Below are 23,734 nucleotides of genomic sequence, written 5' to 3'. Positions count from 1 at the left end.
GTGTGTGTGTGTGTGTGTGTGTGTGTGTGTGTGTGTGTGTGTGTTCATTCATGTAGGGGAACACGTGTGCATGTAGACCTGTATGGAGGTCTAGTGTCATCTTCCGGAATTTAGTGTTGCTCTTTTGAGACAGCCTCTCATTGGCTTGGACCTTCCCAATTAGGCTAACCTGACTGTCCAATGAACCACAGGGATTCGCCTATCTCTGTCTGCCCTGTACTGTGATTACAGGCACGCCACCATGTCAGGTTTTTTGTGTGACTTTCAGAGACCAAATTCAGGTTCTCCACATCAACATTTAACAACTAATCCATCACCTTTCTCTGGTCTGGTTTTGATTTGGTTTTGGTTTTGGTTTTGGTTTTGGTTTTTTTTGGGGGGGGGGTTGTGGTTTGGTTTGGCTTGGTTTGGTTTGGTTTGGTTGGTTTTTTGGTATGATTTCTAGGAACCAAATTTACTCTTCCACTCCATCCCTTACCAAGTAAACCATCTCCCCAGTCCTAAACAAGGGTTTTCAGCACCATTGCTGCTAAACTCCAGTTCAGAGACATCCAGAAAGTGCCATCATGGACCAGGGTTCCCAGGTGTGGCAAGTCAGAGAATGCCACCCGGCACAGCAGGAAGGCTTCAGTCTCCTCACGAAGCCCTAAACCTGACAGCATGTGGTGCATAACAAAGACTCTGAAGAACTTTGTATATAGCTTCTTCCATGGATGCTGCACACCCCCCAAGAACAGGGCGGGGGCAGGCCAATTTAGTGGGATAATGTCCATAGAAGACATCTGGGAAAAGTGTTTTGACAAGTATGTTCTTAGTAACTGATACATGGAACAGTGTGTATCAGACAGATTAAACTCAGGAACATGGGTGGCCCAGCTTTGCTCAAGTAGCCAAGGCTCTCACAGGTCAGACTCAAGGACTCTCAACTTCCTGTCCACATGGGATCCACCAAACCACACTGTGACACATTTTTAAATATCTTCAGGCGTTAGATTTCATGACACCCTATGAGCAGATGAAATTTAGAAATATTATAACTCCTTGCATTCTAAAACTCTTTTTTCACATCATAAAAACTCACATGTGGGGCAGAGGAGATGGCTTAGTCAATAAAGTTGCCTGCCTTGCAAGCTCAAAAACACGAGTTCATCTCCAGAACCCACTTCAAGAAAGCCAGGAGTGGCAGCACGTGCTTGTAACCCTGGGCACCAGGGAGGAGACAGGCAGATGCCTGCAGCTCACTGGAAAACCGATCTAGTATAGTCAGTGAATTACACATGAAATGAGAGACTTGGTTGCAAGTGACAAAAGGCAAGTGGCACTTGGGGAATGTCACTCATGGGTGTCCTCTGGCTTCCACACACGTAGCATGCATATGTGCATACACACACACACACACACACACACACACACACACATACACACACACACACATCACTGGGCTTAGGCCATGGGTCAGTGAGAAAATATTTGCCAAGCACGCACAAGGACCTGGGCTCCATCTCCAATGCAGCAAAACTAAATCAATAAACAAATAATCCCCTATGAACTAGGCACCAGGTAAGTTTTATTATACAAAAAATTACATTTACATAAGCTATGTGTAAGTATGTATTTTAAATGTCAATGCATAAGATGCATGCATTTACAACAGAGCCTTGTGCACATCCAGGTTTCAGCCTTGTGTGAGGGCAACATCAGAACAGACCGCCAACTGGGAACAACTGAGGCCAAGGCAGTGCTGGGCTCAGGCCCGGAGGATGGATAGCCTTAGCCACTTCCTGTGGCAAGATCTGTCTTTTTAAAGTAACTGTTCACAGGTGGAGTCCTGTAGTTGGGTATAGCCCCCACATACATAAGAGCGATTTGACAACAGGACCACACACAAACATCACACAGGTCCCACTCCCTCGTATAAATGGTTCAGTATTGGCATCCAGCATCCCACAGATTTATGTCGTCCTGGGTTATGTGTAACACTGGGCCAATGGAAACATCACAGCAACAGTCATCATCAGCCTGTGCTGTTGAAGGACTATAAACTGGAGGGCAAGGGAGGAGTCCGTGCTAAGAACAGATGCAAATACTGTTCACTATTCTCCATCTGTGGTTGGCTAAAGCATGAAACACTGAGCCCGTGAAAATCTGTAACCTCAGAGTGTGGAACAGAGAAAGATCTCCAGGTGTGAGACCCTGGGGTCATGAATGCCCCTCACCAAAATGAGTCTCAGCTCTGTGTGATGGTAAGGTTGGAGGGGAAGCTAAGAGGAAATAGAAAAAAGGTCACTGGTTATCTTAAATTGTCCTGAGATCTGAAGGTAAGAATAAGGGGTTACATTATATATCAAGTGACCCTGAAACTGGGTACGGGATGTTGTCTCCAGGAAAAGGCAAAAAAAAGTATATACAATAAGGGATGCAGAATTAAGTGTGGTGAGACAGGCTTATCACTGGACTGCTTACATAGTTTCTAAAGAGTTTTAATGACAGACGATAAAATGTTAGAGGAAAGAGCAAAACACAACTTTCACCTGGAAGTACTTGGAGGAAAAAATGGGTCTTCCTGGGATTAAATGGCCCCAGTATCCTCCCTGCCATCAGTGAAGTGAGATACACACCTTCCCTGACACCCCTGCACTGCCTCTGTCTGTGTACATACAGCCATGGGCTGCCGAGGTGCCTTCACTTTAGAGCCACAGAGCCCCGTGCATCGGATCTCTATGTCCCCAAGAGCTAGCCTGGGATCCCACAGCAAATATTTGCTGAGTGGGAAGAGAGGCAGGTCTCAGACAGCAACAGGGAAGGGGAGAAGAAGAAAGAAGTTTGAAGAGAGAGAAATGAGAAGAAAATGAAACAGAGAATGATTGACAAGGAAAGGAGGGATGGAAGGTGGGAGAAAGAAAAGAAAGGGAGACCATGGGAGAGATTGACAAATGACCCATTGCTCTCTCCTGCTTTTAGTCTCTGGAGGACTTGCCCCACTATCTGGAGAGGGGCACACCCAGAGGACAAGGCTCACAAAGGGTGGGGCTGCTGAATGCCTCCTTTGAAGGGTCTGTCTGAGGCCAGCACTAGGCAGCAATGCCACTTCTACTAGCAAGAGTCTTGTGAGTAGGAGGGCTACCCAGGCCATAGGAAGGGCTTCTGCTCCAAGCCTAGCATTATCTGCTACCAGAACCACTGGAGAGAGGCATGCTGGCAGGAGGCCTTTGTTCTCCACACAGATGTGAAATATTTTGTGGAGCTAGACTAACAAAAATTAAATCACCACTTCAGACATTCTTATCCATACAACAGAAAATCCACACTGAGGCTCAGCTGGAGATGAGTCTAGATCATACAGCTTGTCTATTCCCAGGAGGAATTACATTACGGGATCCTACCTCCCATGGGGTCCTGTTCTCTTCCCACACAGTGGAAATGAAATTGGTCTTTTCCACAAAGGCAGCTGTTGGAAACTGCATAAAATCCTACTATGATCTGTGAATTGTCACAGGAAGACAAAGAAGTGCTACCTTATCCGAAAATCACTGGCTGGCCATTTGTGACTATCTAAAAAAAATAGCGGAGACTAAAAGCTGTAGTTAGGCAAAGAAGTACAGTAATTATGTCATCAGAGAGGGGACTGGGCTGAGTTCTCAAAGTATGAGTGGAAATTTACCAATCTATAAAAGCAGGAAGGAGAACACTTCCATAAACAGAGTATCCCTCAGGCACAGACCTCTGAAATAAGTATTCTGGACTCAAGGGTGGTGGGTGCTGTCCGTGGTTCTGAAACATGGCGCTGGGGCTCTCCAAACCTGGAGATCCCTCCCTCTCTCCCCTCACCTCAGCCAGCACTGTGGGTCCTTGCTGCTTTTCATTCCGGGCTGGTTGGATGCTTTTCTATCTTTACATCCCCCACAAACTAAAGTTAAAACGGCTCTTTTCATGATGGATGTCGTCGACTTCGAGAACTGCCAAGTCTCCTACCACCCTTTCAGCATTTTAATTCTCCAAACAGTGGATATGGGGCCCATGTCCTATCCCTTCTGGTGCTCAGCTTGTGCTGAGATTAGCCCCTGATGTCAAAGACTGTCACCACTGGTCCTCAGGTCACAGATTCTAGGAAGGCTCCCAGATTCACAAGCAGGAAGGACAGGAAAATGAAGATCAAAGTAACTGAGCAGTCGCTCCCAGGAGGAGGGGAGGGGGCTTGCTTTGTAAAGGGAAAACATGGAAATGAGCCTCACAGAAACCAGGGATGCCCCACCCTGGGGGAAATACACATGTCAGGAAATGAACACAGGCAAAAATGACTTCCCTTATGGATGGGGGAAGTTGACGCTGAGATTAGAAAGTTCTCAACTCTCCAACCTCTACCAGTGAACAATGATCATGTTAAAAACTCAAAAATTCAATAGGGTGTGTAGGTGTTCACACATTCAATCACAGAAAGAGAGACAGAGACAGAAAGAGATAGAGACAAAGACAGAGACAGAGAGACAGACAGGGAGCAGAAAGGCAGATGGAGACAGAGACCAAGACCATAGCACAGCACCAGGACCAGATCTATATGGCCTCTAAACTACTCCAGGGCGATCTGGTAAAATTTTCAGCCCAGGAGCTTTTAGCAAAATTCTTGTTGCCCAGACATAACAAATGGCATCACTGAAAATCCCCAGATGACTAAAAACGAACTGCAGTGTGGGTGTGCCTGCTATGCAGCAGTACAGTATAATGTCACAGTGAACACGCGTGCCGGCTGCGAGCTGAACAGCCCAAACACTTCACACTGACACAGTGGGGTTGTGTCCTCAATAGCCACGGCCTCAGTCCCTCCGTACCTCCCACCAGGCTGCCTGGCAGCATGTGATACTACACAGCTACACACATCTGTTTATTCATTCACACAAAATCATCTTTGTGGCAGCCTACCCATCCACAGTCAGGAAAGACCCAGGGAGTGGAAACCAGTATGGAACTCGGTTTAATTAGCATACATGTACCCTTCCTTTGCCTGGATGGAAACAGGATGGTGTTTCATTCTTGAATCAGAAATGTAGGTGAGCCCCAAGGAATAGAGCTTAGACCTTTTCCCATGGCAACTTGTAACAGCAGGATCTCAGGCCTATGGTTCTGGTGGGTGTTCAGGAAACACTCTCAAGTGACAGACTATCTGGTTGTAAAATGGTGCATCCTCTGGGTACCCCATTGGGCAGGTCCTTCCTGCTGTCTGCAAAGGACAGCACTAGCTAAATCTCCATGGGTCTCCATTTTCACTTTTAATTCTTAAATTTCTACAAGAAGCAAGTGAAGTTGCTACAAATGCCAAAACTCAGTCATCTATACTCTGACTCCTGGGGGTTATCTATGAGTAACGGTATCTTCACTGTCCCTAATGATGGTGCAGGGGCTCTGCCTCCCTCCATCAATGGATTAAGCAAAAATAGATCCACATCTGTTGTGTCATTTTCAAAGTCATCCTATGCTTCAGTCTTATCCCTGCTGGGACTGTGGTCCAAGAAGGGAAGGCGCATTAAAAATCTTTGGCCATTTTGAAGGATGCTTTCTCTGGGAGTCAGACACTATAAGGCAGACAGATAAGGCCTAGAGCCTTATCCAGCTAAGAACTGGCAATGCCTCCTGTCCTCATTATATCACAGAACATGTAGGTTACTAGAGAACATGGCTCATCTTCTAAGGACACCATGCAGAGCCTAACCACCCTGACCCTGTCATGTGTGTACGTCTAACTGTGCTTCAGTACCCGTGCATGACACAACTGACATAGGTTCATCTGTGGGCAACACATGGCAATTCACCTGAGTACAGTCCTGTGGAGAGGTGGAATACACTGAGATGTGTGTTTTCAACTTCAGATCCTTCAACCTCTCATACCTTTCTTCATCTGTCTTACCTCCTGTCACAGGGCACCTGAAACTGGTGGGTTATTAACCAGGAAAAGCTTATTTTGCTCGTGATTGTGGAGACTAGAAAGCCCAAGAGTGTGGTGCCAACCCTGTGACAGAATCCCTGTGTTATCATTCCAAGGTGGAAACAGAAGGGCAGGGGAGCTCGATCAATCAGAGGTGCACACAGCTAATTCTTCTATCTAGTCCATCTCCACCAGTCCACTCAGAAGGGCTTGGCTTCATGTCATCACCACTTTCTGTCAACCCCACTCCCCTTGTTGTCACCTGTGAGACTGTGTCCAACACAATGCACTGCGGATGAAGCTTCCAATGGCAAACCATGGTAAATGGGGACCCTAGCGCTGTCCACTTGAGAAAGGTCTCCACAGACAATTGATGCACCTGTCCTGGGTTGGCCCTCACATCTGTCTCCCTGCTGTCCCTCTTGTTTCTACCACATGACAACCAGAGTGACTTTCCGAAGCACAAACCTAACTGTCTTACCCCTCTTCACAACCTTTCAGCAGTGTCTCCTCATGCAGAGTGAAGCAAGCTCCTCCATGCCTGAACTATCCTTTCACTGCCAAGACACACCATACTTACCAATTAACACTACCTGTGCCACTCCCTGGGCCATCTCTGAAGGACAGGTCACTTGCCAGGTCCATTTAGTCCACACATCCCAGCCTCCCCATCATTGTTCCAGCAGCTCCATGTGGAGCTCTCCGTAGTGTGAGGTCTGTGCCTCTGGCTAGTACATCCAAGGTGCTCCATCTTTCAGCTCAGCTTTATCTGCCTTATTCCATAGAATAGGGATTCTTTCCTTGTGCTCAGACCACAGTTTACTCCCCTCCCCCACGTTGCCTCTGCCCCTCCTCTGTAAATAGAAGTAGTCAGAGCTCCAACCTTGCAGGATTACCAGGAAAAGATATAGAAGCCTGGAGGCTGCCCACACACTGAACACTAGCCTAAGAGATCCAAGATTTGGGGCCATACATCTGCACTGAGGCATTTGGAGAAGTAGGAGGAATTTTCCTTATTTTACTAATTTAAAATTCAGTGCCAAATCCTTCAAGTTTTATTTTGGATTCTTATTGCTCTATATGCCCAGAAATAAAGCTCAGATAAAAAAAAAAAAAAAAAAAAAAAAAGTAGGGGAGGGAATACTGTAGCTTTAATTGTCAATTTGGTATACCCTATTGAGAAGAGTCTCAATCTTCAATCAAGGGATTGCCCAGATCAGACAGGCCTGTTAATAAGAATATGAAGAATTTTCTTGAGTGTAACTGATGTGGAAGGGCTCAGCCCACTGTGGGCGGTACCATTCCCTGGGCAAGTTTCTGGTGCTGTAGAAAGAAACTAGCTGACCTTGAGCCTGTGAATGACTCAGCATGCAATGTTCCTCCATGATTTCTGTTGTACTTTCTTGGCTAAAAGCTTCATGGTTAGAGGTAATACTGCCTAGAGCAGCAACCAAACAGGCCTTTGCTTTGCTGCTTCGGTCCCTGCCCTGACTCCCCTCAGCAATGTACTACGACTTGGAAGTGTAAGCCAAACAAACCCTTTTCTTCCCTAAATTGGGAAGAAGATTTTGGCTAGAGTGCTTATCACAGCAACAGAAAGAAAACTGGGACAGAGAGGAAGAGAAGCCAAACACGATGCTGTTCTCAGCACAGAGAATGACCTGCGGTGGTTTGTGAAGGTTAACAGTCACTGATAGGAGCAATAGGGCAGAAGAGTGAGTCATTTCTCAAGCCAAACAAGGGCACAAAAGAAACACACACACACACACACACACACACACACACACACACTGAGCATAGCTGTCCCAGAGCAAGCCCAGCTGCCCTATGAAGTGTGATCTGTAACTGTAAAGATTCTAGGAGAAGGGACTTGGAATTCCTGCACAAGCTAAGAGAATAAATCATGTTGGCATTTTCTTACACAAACATGGAAAACCTCCCCACATTTATTAGGCTCCCTTCAACTTAGAGGTTACAGAGTTCAAATATTTGTGTAGAATGTAGGGCTTGAGCCTTTCAGGGTCTGTTATGACAAAAAGCACATTTCTACTAAGGATATACCTTGGTGGTCGCATCCTTGCTTAGCAGACATGACACTCAATCTCCAACTACATGAATGTCTGCACACGTGTGCATACCACCCAGGCCTGAGGATAGGCAACACGTTCTTCAAGCAGTCATCTGTTTGCTCTATGTGGTTCTGTATCAGACCCATTGAGTCTACCTTGGAATTGACCCAGTTCTGACATCAGGTTTATTACTGAGTCAAGCCCCAGGGAGTAAAGTCATACATGCTGTGTCTCAACTTGACTTGTGATGTTCTTGAGAGGGTGATGTCCATTGCTAAAGCCAGCTAACTAAGCTCGTTGGCAAAGCAGATCTGCCCCCCCCCTGCTGCTCAGGTTCCACACAAGAACCCTCATTTCTAAATCCCTTCATGCCGCTCGCCCTACCTTCATGATGCAAACTAGCTTAGAGCTAAGTCTACAGACAGGGTTTAAGGGAGAACCACTGGAGGAGCAGCTAAAAGCTCACTCAGCCAAGAGGGTCTCTTCCTCAATGGCTCTCCACCTTATTGTCTGAGATGGGCTCTCTCACTGAACCTGGATTTGGCTAGGCTATGGCTCGTGAGCTCTGGAGATCTGCCTATCTCACCACGTGGTGTACCCCCCACACACACACACACACACATACACACACACCTGAGCTGGAGTTACGGATAGGTACCACCCACAGTACTTCCTAGAGTACCGCCCGCACCTAGCGCTTTCACGGGTATTAGGAATGCAGACTCAGACCTTGTGTGGCAAGCATTTTACACACTGAGCCACCCCCAGCCCCGGCCCCATTCATGTTTGCTGAATCACGTTCTGAGTCAAATATCCCAGCTCCCACCACGGATCGTGAATACACCAACACCAATTCACAGTCAACTTTGCTCGGAGCAAAATTTGGGATTTAGCCATATCTATCCAGGGAAACGGTTCTCAGTCTCTCTAACCAGAAAACACAAGTAGTCTAAACACTAACAGCATTCCTAGAGGGCTTAAATACCAAATATCACCAGCTAGGTAGGCAGCTATGTTTCCTTGTCTCGTGGAGGCTCTTAGCAACCCTGATTGCACAGGCTTACCCTACCACACCACCCTACCTGCCCTGACCTAGTTCTTCTTGGTGCTGGGAGGAGGGGGATGGTCTCAGAGGCTTCTTTGTCTTGTCAGCACCAGATAGATGCCTCCATTTTGCTTACAGCAGGAAACTGGGCTGCACTCAGCACCTGTGAGCACTCAGGGCTCTGCAGGCAGATGTTGCTAAAAGAGTCTGAAAACCCTGTCACGGACCTGTAGAACCAGAACCAGCTGGTTCCCAGGGCTGAAAGCAACCTCAGCTGGAACAGCTTATCTTTTCCTTTCTACACCATCTCTTCTACACCTCCGCATGGTTCCCTCTTTACCTGACCCACGCCTCTCACCCTCATTCCAACCTGCAATATTAACCTACCTCAGAGCAAACCCCACCAGCATCTTTTCTCCATGACTCTTGATGAGCTCAGCATCAGTTTGAACAGATGCTTACAAGCATCTCTTCCCACACACCACAACTGGCCTGTGCAACCTCTGGTGACTGACTCCAGGTTTATAGTGACTTTGGGCTCAGCCTCATGACTTTCAGTATAAGATAGGCCATGATGGACCAGAAGTTCCTCAAGGCCTATTGGGCTCCTGATCTCCATGCTCTGTTCCTCTTTCAGCCTGGATCTTAAAGAGATGCGTGGGGCAGGTGCTCCTTCCAACAGCAGCAGCAGGGGCAAGGTCACAGCTTGTGGCATGAGCGAGATTTCAGGGTCATGTGCTATTGCTGAAAGCTGGCCTGTACTCGGTCCCACAATGGTCGTGCTGAGGGCTCACCCATGGGGTGCTTAGCCTGGGCGGAAACTATCCTCAGCATCCTACACGTTTCCTTCATTAGTGATGGGGGGTTGGCTGTTATGGTCTCCTTTCACTCACGTGGCCATTAAAAAAAAAGGCCGATGCATGGAGAGACTGTGTGAGCTCCCAGGAGTCAAACCTGTAACTGCATCTTCCAACACACCACTCTCCCAGCTCAAAGGCTTCCAGCTCCTTCCTATGACCCACAGAGTGTCAGAATGCCCTGGAACATTGAACCCCAACTACCTCATCTATTTCACAGTAAGGAGAACTCAAGACCTAAGAGGAGGAAGTGGTGCATCCAAGATCAGACACCTCCTTGGAGTCGGCCCCAATCTTAGAAGCCCTGTCATTTCTATTACTTCAGTGCACCCCAACTTCTGCAACCCTGAAGCATCACCAGATGCCCAGCCAATCAGATTTCTCTCAGGCCCCTCGGATTCGGCTGTGTAAAATTCCCACCTTCCTCCTGACCCCGACCTCACCTCAGTTCTAATTTCTTGCTTATGCTGCTGTGAAACCCATGAAGCCTCCCATTGCTTCTGGCCAGGTCCGTAAGTTCCTCCTGGCATGTTCTGATCCAACCTGTCCTTACTTCAGGTGTGTGCACTGATGCTAAAGTACCCTGTGCAGTCACTATGCGAACATTATTGGCCACTAAAGTGAGTCAAATTTCCATTCCTCAGAGTTCGTGAGTATAGAGAAAGAAGCTAAGTATTATTACCAGCCATTCTCAACCTGTGAGAGTATGATATTGAACGTTTCCCATGAGTTGAGTATTGGCCAAGTCTGCTTCGTAATGAATGCATGAAATAATTGTTACAAGGCATGGTGGTTCAAGCACTTGGAAACAAGAGTATGATAATAGAGGCCATCCTGAGCTACAGAATAAATTATAGACTAGCCTGGGCTACAGAGTAAGATCCTGCCTCCAAAAAAAAATTGTTTTAATTATTTAAAAGAATGAAAGTTCAAAGATGACAGTGTCACTGTGCTTTGACACTGTCCTGTCACTTTTGTGTCCCTTCTGAAACCCTCCTTAGGAATTCATGTGTAATAAAAATGTTTTTCCACTTGTCCCCGCCCATGAACCCCACGTTAGTGAGGGTCTCTGTCTCTGTCCTGCACAGCAGAAGCTTAGGTCAGTCCCACAGTGGCCCTGGCTCGCTGTCCTCTGCTGCTCCCTGTCCTCAGTACTGGTGTGTGACTCCCAGCCCATTTGCCAAATTGTGCAACTGCCTGAACCCTTTGTGCAAAGACTCAGGGAATAAATGAGCCTCTACTCTGAGTGTCCCCTTTGGGAGAGCCGGCCAAATGCTTCACAGGTTTGCTGGGGTTGTTTGTTTGTTTGTTTGTTTGTTTCATTTTTGTTTTGAGGGAATGGGGAGCAGCTCCTTTTCATTTGGTCCCCCCCACCGTATGTTTTGCAAAATTTAGCCCAATATAAGTTTCTCCCATTTTCATTGTTGTGTTAGAAATGCACACACATTCACTTACACACAACCATATCCTCACATACACAAACACACATACACACACCAACACACACACACACACACACACACACACACATACACACACAGCGATTTCACAGCATCAGAACAGCCCATTCACTCTGCCTGCTTAAATGTAAACTGGTACGTGGATTTTTCCCCCTCCATAGCCCAATGCAAGAACCTTGGTGTGCCATTACATGCCTTCAAACCTCAGTTTCATCTTTGGGAAGCAATGCTGACTGATGCTAACACCCTTAGGCTGCCCTCTTCCCATAGTTGTAAGATCCATGAGGGAGATAATAGAAGTCATGTAGACTACAGCAAGGGCTGTGAGTCCAGTTGTTAATCAGAAGCTCAGTAGCAAGCTCCCTGACTCCCCCATGCACACAGCTGAACAAGCATCCCCCATTCTATGGCTCTTCTGGGGGTCAAGAGTTTCTGCCCGGCCAGGGAGCCCCCTGCCTTTGTTTGCTGAGAGCCACACCCATGATACTCTACTTGCTAAACACAGTGGGTATCTGTAAACAGTTTCAGCTATGTTAACCCACATTGGTGCCATTCATTACAGAAAAAAATCCACCCTTGAAAGAGCTTCATCAATATTTTAAACAGACCCTAGAGATAGAGACTAACTGTGCATTTCCTGTCTTCCTTCTCCCTCAGACCAGCCTGCCCATCTTCTCAGGAACAATTGGGATACTCAAAGGAAGAAACAACCCCACATCCTAGCCAATTGGAGTAGAGCATTTTCCTAATTCCATCTCCATGTCTATCCATAAGGTATCTGGCCTGGGTGTCCCCTGTGTTCCCTGTTCTGGTACACTACTCTGAATTCCCTACTGAAGCCTAGATCTTCACCTCTGTGGATCTCTCCCCATAACAGAGATCCAGGGTCCCAGGAAGTGATCCGGCACCCTGCAGGAAGGACCTGGGGCTGCAGCTGCACTTCTGTGGCCTGCATCTCGGGCCACCCCTCAGGCTGTTTAAAGCCCCTTTCACTTTCCCAAGGTTTGTTTTCAGTGTGCAGAGAAGCCACAAGACAGTGGAGGTGGGAATCTGTAATGTTGGTTTTCCTTCTGCCTCCTCCAAAAGCCACCTCGTTTGACCCCCCCCCCCGCCCCATCCTCTACATACCTCCTGGAGTTGCCTGCAAACCTCTTACTCCCCTTTACTATACCCACCATAATTTATAAAGTAGCCGTGAATTATTGCTAACTATGGGAGCTAAGGCTATCTCCTTCCCAACCTCCCTGTGTCCAGCAGAGACCAGGTACTTTTGACAAAATGACCCAGTGACTGCTGAGGAACAGGTAAGGGCTGTGGCATTTTAAAAAGGAGACCTGTTTCTCATCACAGTCTATGCACCATTAGCAAAAAGTCTTCAGACACAGGAAGGGGCTTACAAGGTAGAGCCTTTCACATTCAGCCTTGCTATTTCGCCTTAAAACCACAAATTTTTGTGATTAGGATAGTCCAGGTGCGCCAAGGAAACAAGTGCCCTCTCGGGACCTCTTTTCTGCATCTGAGATAGCCTTTCTGCATCCCTCCTCACTCACCATGCTCACTGGAACCACTCCTGAGATTGATGGAACATCTCTGCAATTGTCCCACAAGTTGATTGCCTCCTTTGCATATAGGATTAAAGCAGCAGAAGGGCCATGCCTTTCTTGGGTCAAATGTGCCAACCAACTAAAAGCTCTGCATAGATGGCCAAGCTTGTTGAGGGGGTGGGAGGGAATCTGCCATAGATATCAAAGCAGCGAAGCTCAAAAAAGCCACCATAGCAGGACACATATCCACAGCCATCTGGTGTAAGGGCTGAGCCCTTCATCTCCATTGCAGAAGGTCACAGCAGGATGGCCCTACAGCTCAACAGCCTTAGAGCCACAGGGCTGACTCCAAAGGAACTCTACCCAGAGACCTGCCTAGCAGCCATCTGTTGAAGAGATGCCAGTGCCCTGAAGCTCAGATCCAACGGGAGCACACAACACAGAGGGACCCCAAGCTATTGACTCATTGGTCCCTGCCTCAGTTCTTCAGCCCATGGTCAGAAGGCTCTCCAGCAGGGACCTGTTCAAATAACCTCAGGCTTTCTCCCTTCATTGTCTGCCAAATAGACATCACAGTCTTGCCAAGGCATCTCCTGTGGTTCAGTCTCAGGGCCTACTCTGTAGGTGGGAGCTCAGCGGAGGTCTGCTGCCAGGACTGAAGCTCAGTTCAGATGGGGTGAAAGCCAGAGAGTGCAAAAAACAGAGGTGGGGATGAGGATTCCTCCCCCCCTGCGCCCCAGCTTTTCTCACCCATACTCCCCAGCCCACTTGCCAACCTTCCCCTGCTTCCTAACAGCTTCCCACAGAAGACCTCCCCAGGGCCATAAAACTAGCAGGGTGTCACACTGGACGTGTGCCCAGGGGAAGTCAGCACCCATCTCTAACCCGAAGCTGCCATCCTGGAGAGTTCCTGGAGCAGTCCCTGACCCTGAACTCCACCCTCCAATCTCAGGAGACACCCAGGGGAATAACAGCTCTGGGAATCCCGCCTGACAGAATCTGGATGTTCCAGCATTGCCACCCCAGTCTGCGCTGCCATCTCTGGGCAACTGTTTGCTGGTTCTAACATCAGGCAGGAACTCGGTGGAGGATGTAGTGTTTGACTTCATCACCCTTAGCTCCCCGCCTAAACAAAGCTTAAAGAGCCGGCCTCCTTTGTTTCCGGCCACACCCAGGGACACAGCTCAGATGTTCAGCTCGTACTACCACCCCACCTTCAGGCTGCTCAGCCTCTGCGGTTAACCCTTAAGAAGCCGCAGCTTCCAGTATGGACCACTGGGCTATTCTTAGCTGCAGCGAGGTATGGGGGCAGTGCATCCATCATGGCGCAGCTCCAACTCCGGCCTTCCACCCCATTAATAAGCGAGGAGTGCAGAACCGCACCTTTTTCCTTCCTCTGAAGGCTGCGTGGTGCAAGGGAGGGATGCCGCAGGGGCCAGGTGCACTAGGCCCGGCACACCCTCCCCATCCTAGCGTGAGGCCAAGGGAGGGGGACTGAGGCCCCGCGCCCCTCCCTCTTTTGTTCAGCTCCGCATCCTCCCAGCCACGCCATCCTCCGGGCACACGCCACCCTCCCGGCACACCCTGAGGAGGGAGGGGGCTTCGCGCCCGCAGAGAGAGGGACTGGATACTCCAGCCCCGCCCTGCCATGCAGGGCTCCCCCTCATTGTCCCCAAAGGGGGAGGGGGAGACCTCGGCGAGACGGGCCCCGCCCCACTCGCGGCGACGCAGGAAGCCTCCGGGGGGCGTCCCTGTGGTACCCCCATGGGTCTGGACCCTGATGGCGACCACCGTCAAGCCAGAAAGCATTGCGGCAGGGTGGGGGCGCTTACGGTGATGTGCGGGATGCTCTTCTTCCCCTGATGAGACATGGCCCCTCTGGAGCCCTCCGCCCGGCCACTGGAACTAGCGTCTGCCTGGCGCTCTACCCCGGTCTCTCCCGGCGGCGCTACTCCTGAGAACGGCGACAAAGGCCAGGGAGGGATGAAAGAAAGGACAGAAGCTCGGCTCCCACCGCTGCCCACTCCCCGCTGCTCGGCCCGCCGCCGCTGCTCCGGCTGCCTGCACCGCCCGGCTTGGCAAGGAGGGCGGGAGGAGGAGGGAGAGGCAGGGCGAGAGGAGGGCGCTGAAGACAGACAGCTCCTCCCGGTGGCGGCAGCAGAACCGGATTCGCCCCTTTCGGCTCGAACCAGGAAGCGCTTCCCTTCCGATTCCCCTACTCCGCCCCCCGACCCCCGCCCCGCGCCCTCGCTTAAGCCGGTGCCTCTCTCACGCCACTAGGAGAATTTGCTTTTGAGTGGTGTTTTAAACGCAAGAAACAAACAGCCTTTGGACGCGCCGGCAAAAGCCATGGGCAGCGCCACAGGTGTCTCTGATCTTTGTGTGTGTGACCTGTGCTTGGGAGGAAGTGGGAGCCAGGAGCCAGCACCCACCCAATTTGCTAGAAGCATCATCCTTGGCCCTCCAAGGCCGCACTCAAGGACCCCCTCTGGCCAGTCCTTCCATGGTCTCCGTTGTTTGTTTGTTTTTTTCATCCCCTTTCCCATATTCAAATCCAGATCTTCATTCATTCTCTTGAATAGCCCACCTCAATTAAGGATAACTCGTTTTCCCAGACCCATCCCCAGGGCCTTCGCCTCTTTACCCTCTATTTCCATTCCCAGGCAGAAGCAAAGCAGCGGAAGGGACTAGCCGCAAACCCATGGGCAATGGGCTCTGACCCTTCATCTGCTCTCTCCTTTCACTGGCCTGTCAATATGGCCTGGCAGTGAATGATTGAAAAGCTGGGCCACAGGTACTAAGGTCTCTACAGCCCTGGGGACAGGGAAGAAACGTGAGGGAGTTTCCTGCCTATCATTTGAAGTGTTCGAAACCCGGGAGGTCCCAATGTGGCTCTGGGACAGGTGGGCAAGAAGCCAGGACAAAACTTCACCAAGAGGGAACAAAAGATGAACAAGGGAGCCCCAGCTCAAAATACCGGGCAGATGTCCCCAGGCAGGAGCAAGCCATTTCCCTACCAATGAGCTCATTTCCTGACTGCACAATCCCTCCACTGACCCTGTGGATAGACCCACTCCTCCACTTCCGGGTTGCCAAGAGAGGTGAAGAACAGAAAAAGCTCTGGACCCCGCTGGGGCCTTCCACCACATGGAGAAAACCAGCTACCTAGTCCACCGCAGGAGACCAAGATGGGTTATAGACTGAGAGAGAACAGCTTATATCCAGGAACACTAACCTGTGATTTTCCCCTTTTACAGATAGGAAACTGAAGCTTGCAGAGATAAAATAGCGTAAATTAGCTGCCGCAGGGCAGCGTCAGGAAGCAGGTTCCCTACTCATTAAGTCCCGCCTGTGCTCCAGCCCCTAAATTCTCGTTAATGACCGGAAGCTGAGGATGGCAGCAGCACACTTCTGTCTCCTGGATTCCTTTCCTCGCCAATAAATCATAGGTTCCAGTACCCAGGCATTCCCTGGGGTCAGCTAGGGGATTCTGGGCAGGCAAACTACAGAGAGGGGTTGGGCCACGTGCAAGTCAGAGGGAGGAGCCCACTCGCTACTGGCCAAACAGATTGCTGCTCTCAAGCAGACTTTGCCGGTACAAAGCTTTACAGCCATCGGCCTCTGGCAACCGCAAATGTTGCGCCTGCGCTGTTGAAACCCCTCCTCCCTCCCAGGAAAGAGCCTTATGGGCGGGGGAGGGGCCCGGGCAACCTTTGCAGGAGTGGTTAAGGCTGACCCTATATCCCTAGCCCTCTTCAACCCATGCCCTGAGGTCTTCAAAAAGTAAATTACTCCATCCAGCGGGGCCGTGAGTTCTTCTGCTCTAAGTCCCTACCAAAGAGTGTATTGGGAGGCCTCGGACTCAGCCTTTTGTCAGGTCCCTAAGAAGCCAGGGAGAAAGGACAGAGGGAACCCGGGTGGTAAGAATATAGGAGCAGGTGAAGAAACTAGGGTCCAGAAATGCTAAGGCACAGCTACCCGGTCGGCCATGGCGAAGCCGGGGACAAAGCTTGTGTGAATGACCCTGACCAGCGCCGTGAAGCCAGAAGGACAGCTCCAGGCCAGTCACAAAGAGCACTCGCCTCCGTGACAGCCCCTTTGAGGGAAGCAGAGAACAGACTGCCACTCCCGGGTCTCAGATGAAGACATCTCAAAGAAGGTGAAACATCTCGACAGGTTCCAGGTGGCGTGGCTGGGTTTCTGAGCCCTGAAGCCTTTGGTGGAGCTAGAGAGCCTGTTTCCCACGCGAGGTCGGACTACCAAGGAGAAGATAAAGGGATAGGGAACTGGACTCTGGCTAATTCCCTGGTCCTCACCCCCGCCTCCAGCTCCCAGGCAGCAGATTCAGGACCATGGAGAGTTCCAGAGCAGGCGACAGAGCCGGAAGCAAGAACACCGCCCTCAGACCAGCCCATTTTCTTCTCCTCCAAAACGCCTGTCCAGATTACAGTCCTGTTCAAACTCTTCCTCTGGGTTCGCTTTGTGCCTCTCATAGTGTTAACGGAAAGGGCGAATTAATTAATTAAACCGAGAATGATGATAAAACTCCATAGCAAGCATTTATTGATCACTCTCGACCTGATTGAACTTAATTCTTGAAATGAGTCCACAGCTCTCCCCAGCCAGGGAACTTCTGGAGGGTGGGGCTAGGCTGCCGAGCCAGCCCAGCTCAGAGCTCAAGGGACAGCTCCCAGAGCTGCTCCAACTTCTGTTTCCCAGACACGTGGCTCTGACCTCACCCACCCTGTCCAGGACTCTTCTGTCTGACCATCCGTATTCCCTGGTAAATTCCAACTTAAGGAAGAAAACCTCTAAGGCCCAAACCCTGGCCATATCTTTTCCTGATCTCCCTCCTCACTTTCGGAAGTCGGGAAGTCCCTATGCCTGGGTTCAAATTCCAGGTTTGCCTCCAACTTACACTTCCAGGAGTGTCCTGGATGATTTCTTACTGCCCAGCATCTGAGCCCTTAACCACATACTCCCCCGAGGGAGGGGCGGGAGCAGCTGTATGAACAGAGTCGTTCCTTGAATCTCTCCCAGAGCCGGGTGCAGCCTAAGCGCTCCACGATCACTGGGTGAGCGGATAGATAGATGGAGGAAGACAGAGAATGCTCGCCTTTTCACAGAACCCCGGAAGGAGAACGAGGCTTAAATTCACCTTAGCGGCAGCGGCAGCAACTTACTTCCCCTCTCAGAACCTGGCTTGGCTTTCTGAGGCTATGCTGGCCAACCCTGGCCTATCCTACAACCTCTCTGAACCTCTTGTAGGATGGTGTGGGGGAGGGGCCGTTGCAGTCCCCCAGAACCTGGTGGCAGCGGGGCCCCCACACTCGCCCTCGCGCCACCCAAGCCCTGGGTCTCCAAGGGCCCCGACCCCCACGTCCGGCCCACGTGCCCCGAGGGTACCTGGCCATTGTCCCGGCCGAGTGGCAGGTCGCGGGGCGCAGGACATCGGATGCGCAACGCCGGCGGTCTGTCATCGCGATCTCCTGGCGAACTGACAGCAGAGCCCGAGGGCTCGCTCACATCACTGGCCGTGTCCTCGCTGCCGCCGGGGCACGGCAGGCCCACGGCGTCGGGCCGGCCAGCGCTGCGTGGTGTGCGCGCGGAGCCGCGGCGGCCCACGCTGTAGGCGTCGAAGTCGATGGTCTTGTTCTCGTAGGCGCCCTCCACGGCGGCGAACATGCCGCCGTACTTCTGGCGCGGGGTCTGCGCCGCGCTGCCTGGCCGCGCCAGGTACACCGGCAGGTCGTCCTCCGTATTCCACGCGCGCCGCCGCTCCGCCATCCCTGTCTCCGGCGGTCAGCTCTCGCCACCGCTGGCTCCGCGCTGAGCGCCTCGGTGCGGGCCCGCGGCGGCCCAAGCGCGACTGCGGTCGGGCAAAGAGGGAGGGAGGAAGGGCCGGGGCGTGGCCCGCGGGAGGCGGGGCCTGGGCGGGGCGGGGCGGAGCCTACGGTGACCAAGACCAGCGCCACTGCCAGCTACAAAGGACCGCGGAGGCGGGGACGGCGGTCGGGGCGGGGAGGATAGTGACGTGCGGTAGCCGCAGCGCGGAGGGCGGGCGGCCGAGCCGCAGTGCCCTCCACGCACCCGGCTCTCCGCCTCTAGAAGGAGCGCAGGGCGCGGGCAGAGACGGGGTGGGGGCGGTGCGCGGGTGCACACCACACATACACACACGCACGCACACACGGTTAAGCTTTACCTCACACGCGAGAGTTGCACAGCCATCAGCATGTCTGTACATGGTACATACCCAAATCAGGTACCTCCGCGGTCCCTCCAGACAGCTAGCACACCATAGATACACACACGCACACGCTCACACACGTGCGCGCGCACACCAGAGACTCCAATCTCTGTCAGGCAACCCCACGCATCACCAAAATCGTGCAAAAATTAAATGACCTTAGATGCACAGTCAGAGGCATACACATCCAACTCCCCATTGGCTCACTCGACACTGTTACACTGATTGCCTGATAGGATATGGCACTAGTGTAGGTGCTGGGGACAGGACTAAGAGTAGAATGAAATCCCTTATCTCAAGGGCCAGCTTTCTAAAAGGTATGATTCAAGAATGCAGCCTGCAGCACTCAGGAACAGAGGTCCCTATCCCGTAGCAAGGAGGTCATGTTAGCATTACACTCCCAGGCTCTTGTCACTGAACCAATGACCCACACTCATGCTGGATACACATTCCAACAACATCTCAGGGTGAAGAATTTCCACACCACTACGAAAAGCAAACTCACAAGGCTCCTTCACACACAGGCCTGTAGATAAGGAACCCATGCACATCCCACCAAACACGAGGGAAGGAAGAACTCTTGAACAGAAACACTTAGGAAACAGATATGCGGTGATAGACACACACGCAGTAGGCAATGACTCAGACAATAGCCTCCATCTATGGGCAGCTCCCACATCCTGAATACAGCCCACTCCAACTATGCCTGGAGCTTAATGCCTAGATTTGGGGGGCTTCTTTAACCAGGAAGAAGTATGGAGACTTGGGGTCCCCTCGTTAATTTATGACTTTCTAGCAGAGGGGTTATGAGATTCCCCGGGGACCCAGGAATCTCAGCTGTGCTTTCTGGATGGAAGGCTCACAAGCTGCCGGCCCCCTAGGCAGACAAGTCCAAACTGGCAATCAGGATTGCTGGGGAACAGTAGGAAGCCCGATTCAGCATCTGTCCTTCAGTTGGCTTTCCCGGGCTAAGAGCTGTCCTTTCAGCACCCCAAAAAAAAAAAAAAAAAAAAAAAAAGTCAGAGAAGTCTGTAACCAACCTTGGAGAACTCCAGACAGACAGTAAAGGCGACTGCTGAGACCACAACCAGAGGACTCTGCCACATAGGAGGATCTGCGACATCAACTGACACCTCATGCTTCCTCTGTGATTAAAGCCAGTCTGTGCTGCAAGCAGGACGCTCCCGTGGTGGGGTTGAGGAAGCAGGAGAAGCAAATAGCTACCTCTCCATTCCATTTCATGTGGCTGCTCCTGTCTGCCTGGGACCTCATGATCATCCGGTGTCAGTGGGCAGTTGGAAAATTCTTTCCCTCCTCCCTTTATCTATACTTGACAGAGGCTAATGCTGAGCACACAGGAAAGTACGAAGTTCTTGTCCTCAGGGTCTATTCTAGTAAGTGCACAGTCTTCCACCCATCTCACCCATATCCTGGCTCTTCTGTCCCCTTGTTCCTACATCCCATGAAGATTCCGTTCACCCAGGCATTCCTCTTGAAATAAGAAGAACTGCACTGCAACCGTCCTCAATCTTTAATTGAAAACTCTGAAATACAATCCACAACATGTCCTGCGCTAGAAAAGCTGACGCTGAGGTCCACAGTGGGTCTACTCCAGAGCCTCACAAGGGTTGGTGGTGATTACATCCCTATAGCATAGGTAGCTGGGAGTAGTCACGCACACCTTTATCCCTAGCACTCAGGAGGTAAGCCTACGTCTCTGAGTTTAAGGCCATCTTGGACTACATAACGAGCTGCAGGCCAATCAGAGTTACACAGTGAGGCCCAGTACCAACAAGAACAAAGACAACAGAGACTCCAAACATCTGAGTTAGACAGGGCTTTCAAAGGTCAAGCTTTCTACTCCATGCTACAATCAACGCTTTGGGGACACAATCTCTCTAGATTTTCCAATAGTGATATAAACCTTTTAAGAAACTCCCAGGCCCAGAGAGATGGCTTAGCAATTAAAAGCACCTGCTGCCTTGCAGAGGACCTGAATTGAGTTGTCAGCACCCATGTCTGATGGCTCACAACAGCCTGTAACTCCAGACCCAGGAGATCTTACACCATCTGGCCTCTGTAGACATCTGTGCACATGTGCTCCCATGCATGCATTCACACACACACACACACACACACACACACACACACACACACACAGAGGAGAGAGAGAGAGAGAGAGAGAGAGAGAGAGAGAGAGAGAGAGAGCATACCATCACACAGGTAAATACATAAGTAACAATGAAATAAATCTTTTAAAAGGAAGAAATGAAAGGCCTGGAGAGAGGAGTTGGCAGATAAGAAATCTTACTGCTCTTGCAGAGGACCTGGGGCTCGGCTCCTAGCACCAACATGGAAGCTCATGAATGACTCCGGTTCCAAAGGACGTGGCCTCCATATTCTCTTGAGTGCTTGTAGAGCACAGAAACTCACAAAAATTCACATACATGCAAAGGAAGGAAGGAAGGAAGGAAGGAAGGAAGGAAGGAAGGAAGGAAGGAAGGAAGGAAGGGACAGAAATAGAGAGAAAGAAAGAGAGAGGGAAAGAAGGAAGGAAGGAAGGAAGGAAGGAAAGAAAGAAAGAAAGAAAGAAAGAAAGAAAGAAAGAAAGAAAGAAAGAAAGAAAGAAAGAAAGGAAAAGAATTTTTAAAGAAAAAAGCCCATTCCCTCATGAGAAAGAGCCAGCCAGTTTGTGAAGCCAGAATGTGCAACACGAGGAAGTACTATGTTTAGGCAGAAGCAAGATAAATCACAGTTTCCACTTCTCAAGTGTTTACCACCTGCCCGGGGCACCCCACCAACAAGAATTCTTTGTACCTGCCCCCATACCCTCCCTACAAAAGCTTGAAAGTACTATTTTAGTCTCATTTACCAGATTAGGAAAATGTGGCTGAGAGAGATTAAATCCTTTGCCTAGAGGCACAGATGGCAAGGAGATGGTAGGGATGTTAACACAGTCTCCTGCTGAGGCTGCATCCTAACCATTGACCTTGCCCTGCTCCAAATGTCTGATTGAGGTGATCCCCTTGGGAGAAGAGAGAGAAAAGAATGAAGGAAATACAGACAGAGAGTGTGGGATTGGGGGCTTAGACTTTTGCCCTTAGAATAACCTTGGGCAGTGGTCACCCAACACACCGTTGGAGCACCACTATGAAGTCTGGGCCAGTCATCTCTCCTCCCTTCCTAACAGAGGGGAATATCCAATACTCAAATTGTTCATTCTTTGTGTGATGGTCAGTGCTCTACCTAACACATCATTGTCCCCTTCAGCTATGCCACATGGCACCTCCACCTTCAGGCTGTTGTGTTGAGGAGGTCACACTGTAAACCTATCATGTTCTGCAGGGAGGAACTAGGTTGAGATGCCCAGACAAGCTTGTAGGTGGCCGTTCAATAACTTCTATTCAACTCAAAGCAAGGAAGGTAAATGGATCACAGAATCAGAGACGGAAAACAGGAACAGGAACTGAGCTTAAAATGTACGCAGTGGCAGGGAGTCAGGGACAGTGGTTGGCAGACAACCACCAATGACATCCGGGGTAATGGGTCATGTCTATCCTGTGGTGGACAGCTGTGGCTCTTAGTCATCCAAGAAAAAAAAAAGTTATCCTAATTTAACTACATCATAAATGTGAGAAGAGCCCACCTTGAGCTTGTCCCGGAAACTATGAAGCCTTCCAGGGTACTGGCAGAGAGGGACATGTCAGATTGTAGCAAATGGGACAAACCTAACTCCAAGGAGTATTTTGTGTAGACAAACAAAATACAAAAAAATTACAACTTAGCTAAAGAATATTTTGTTGGGCTTAGTAGCATACACCCTTAATCCCAGAACTCAGGAGACAGAGGCAGGTGCGTCTCTGTGGATTTGAGACCAACCTGGTCTACACAACAAGCTCCAAGCCACCCAGAGCTACCTAGTGAGTTTCTCTTGGAAAAAACAAATTTCAGGAAATGGAGTTGCAATTTGCTGTCAAATGTATTAGTGCTCTTTGTAAGTCTTCTAGGCAAAGTCACGTACGTGCTCGTCTGAGACATGAGAAGTTCAGAGAGCTGTGGACCTTCCTGCAGTGTGCCAGAGACAGACAGAGACACAGGGTAGTGAATGGCTGCTCTTTCTGCAGCTCCCACCAGACCTCAAAGGACAGAAGAAAGCTGCTTAGTGATACTCACACGTTCCCTGGTATCTGTGTGATAACCCACATGCCAAATGGGGATTTAGGAGTGTGCTTAAATTAACGATCAGGAGATGGAGAAAATCCGTTAGAATATCTGGGTAGCACCATCCAGGTGAGAACACACAAAAAAACGAAGGGGAGATGGAGATGTAACAGCAGAAGCAGAAGGAGACGGTGATATAACAACAGAAGCAGAGAGAGTTCATGCTAGAGTCCTGCCCTTGGAGTCGCAGGAAGGACCAGAAGCCAAAGCAGACAGCTGGTCTCTAGATGCAGGGAAGGGCAGGAAAGTGTATTCTTCTCTGCACTTCAGAAAGAAGTGCATTCTGCCAACACTTTGATGTCGAGACCCACTTCAGACTCTGGCTGCCAGGACTAGAAAATACACGAGTGCTGTAGGGTGGCATCTCACACCTG

General features: G+C 50.2%; 1 protein-coding gene across 2 annotated transcripts in view; it reads right to left on the bottom strand.

The window, feature by feature from the left end:
- Positions 1-18,889, bottom strand: part of Crmp1 (collapsin response mediator protein 1) — a 50,757-nt gene extending 31,868 nt beyond the window's left edge. The window contains exon 1 of one of the 2 annotated variants that reach the window (XM_021210282.2): positions 18,299-18,889. In XM_021210282.2, the coding sequence (XP_021065941.1) occupies positions 18,299-18,679 (381 nt within the window). In that variant the 5' untranslated portion in view covers positions 18,680-18,889. Of the gene's footprint in view, positions 1-14,724; positions 15,053-18,298 lie in introns of those variants that run through there. The other variant, XM_021210283.2, reaches the window with a different exon arrangement.
- Positions 18,890-23,734: the final 4,845 nt, after the last annotated feature.

Source organism: Mus pahari, chromosome 13 (assembly GCF_900095145.1).
Source record: "Mus pahari chromosome 13, PAHARI_EIJ_v1.1, whole genome shotgun sequence".
NCBI lineage: Eukaryota > Metazoa > Chordata > Mammalia > Rodentia > Muridae > Mus > Mus pahari.
This window is presented reverse-complemented; position numbering and strand designations above follow the sequence as displayed.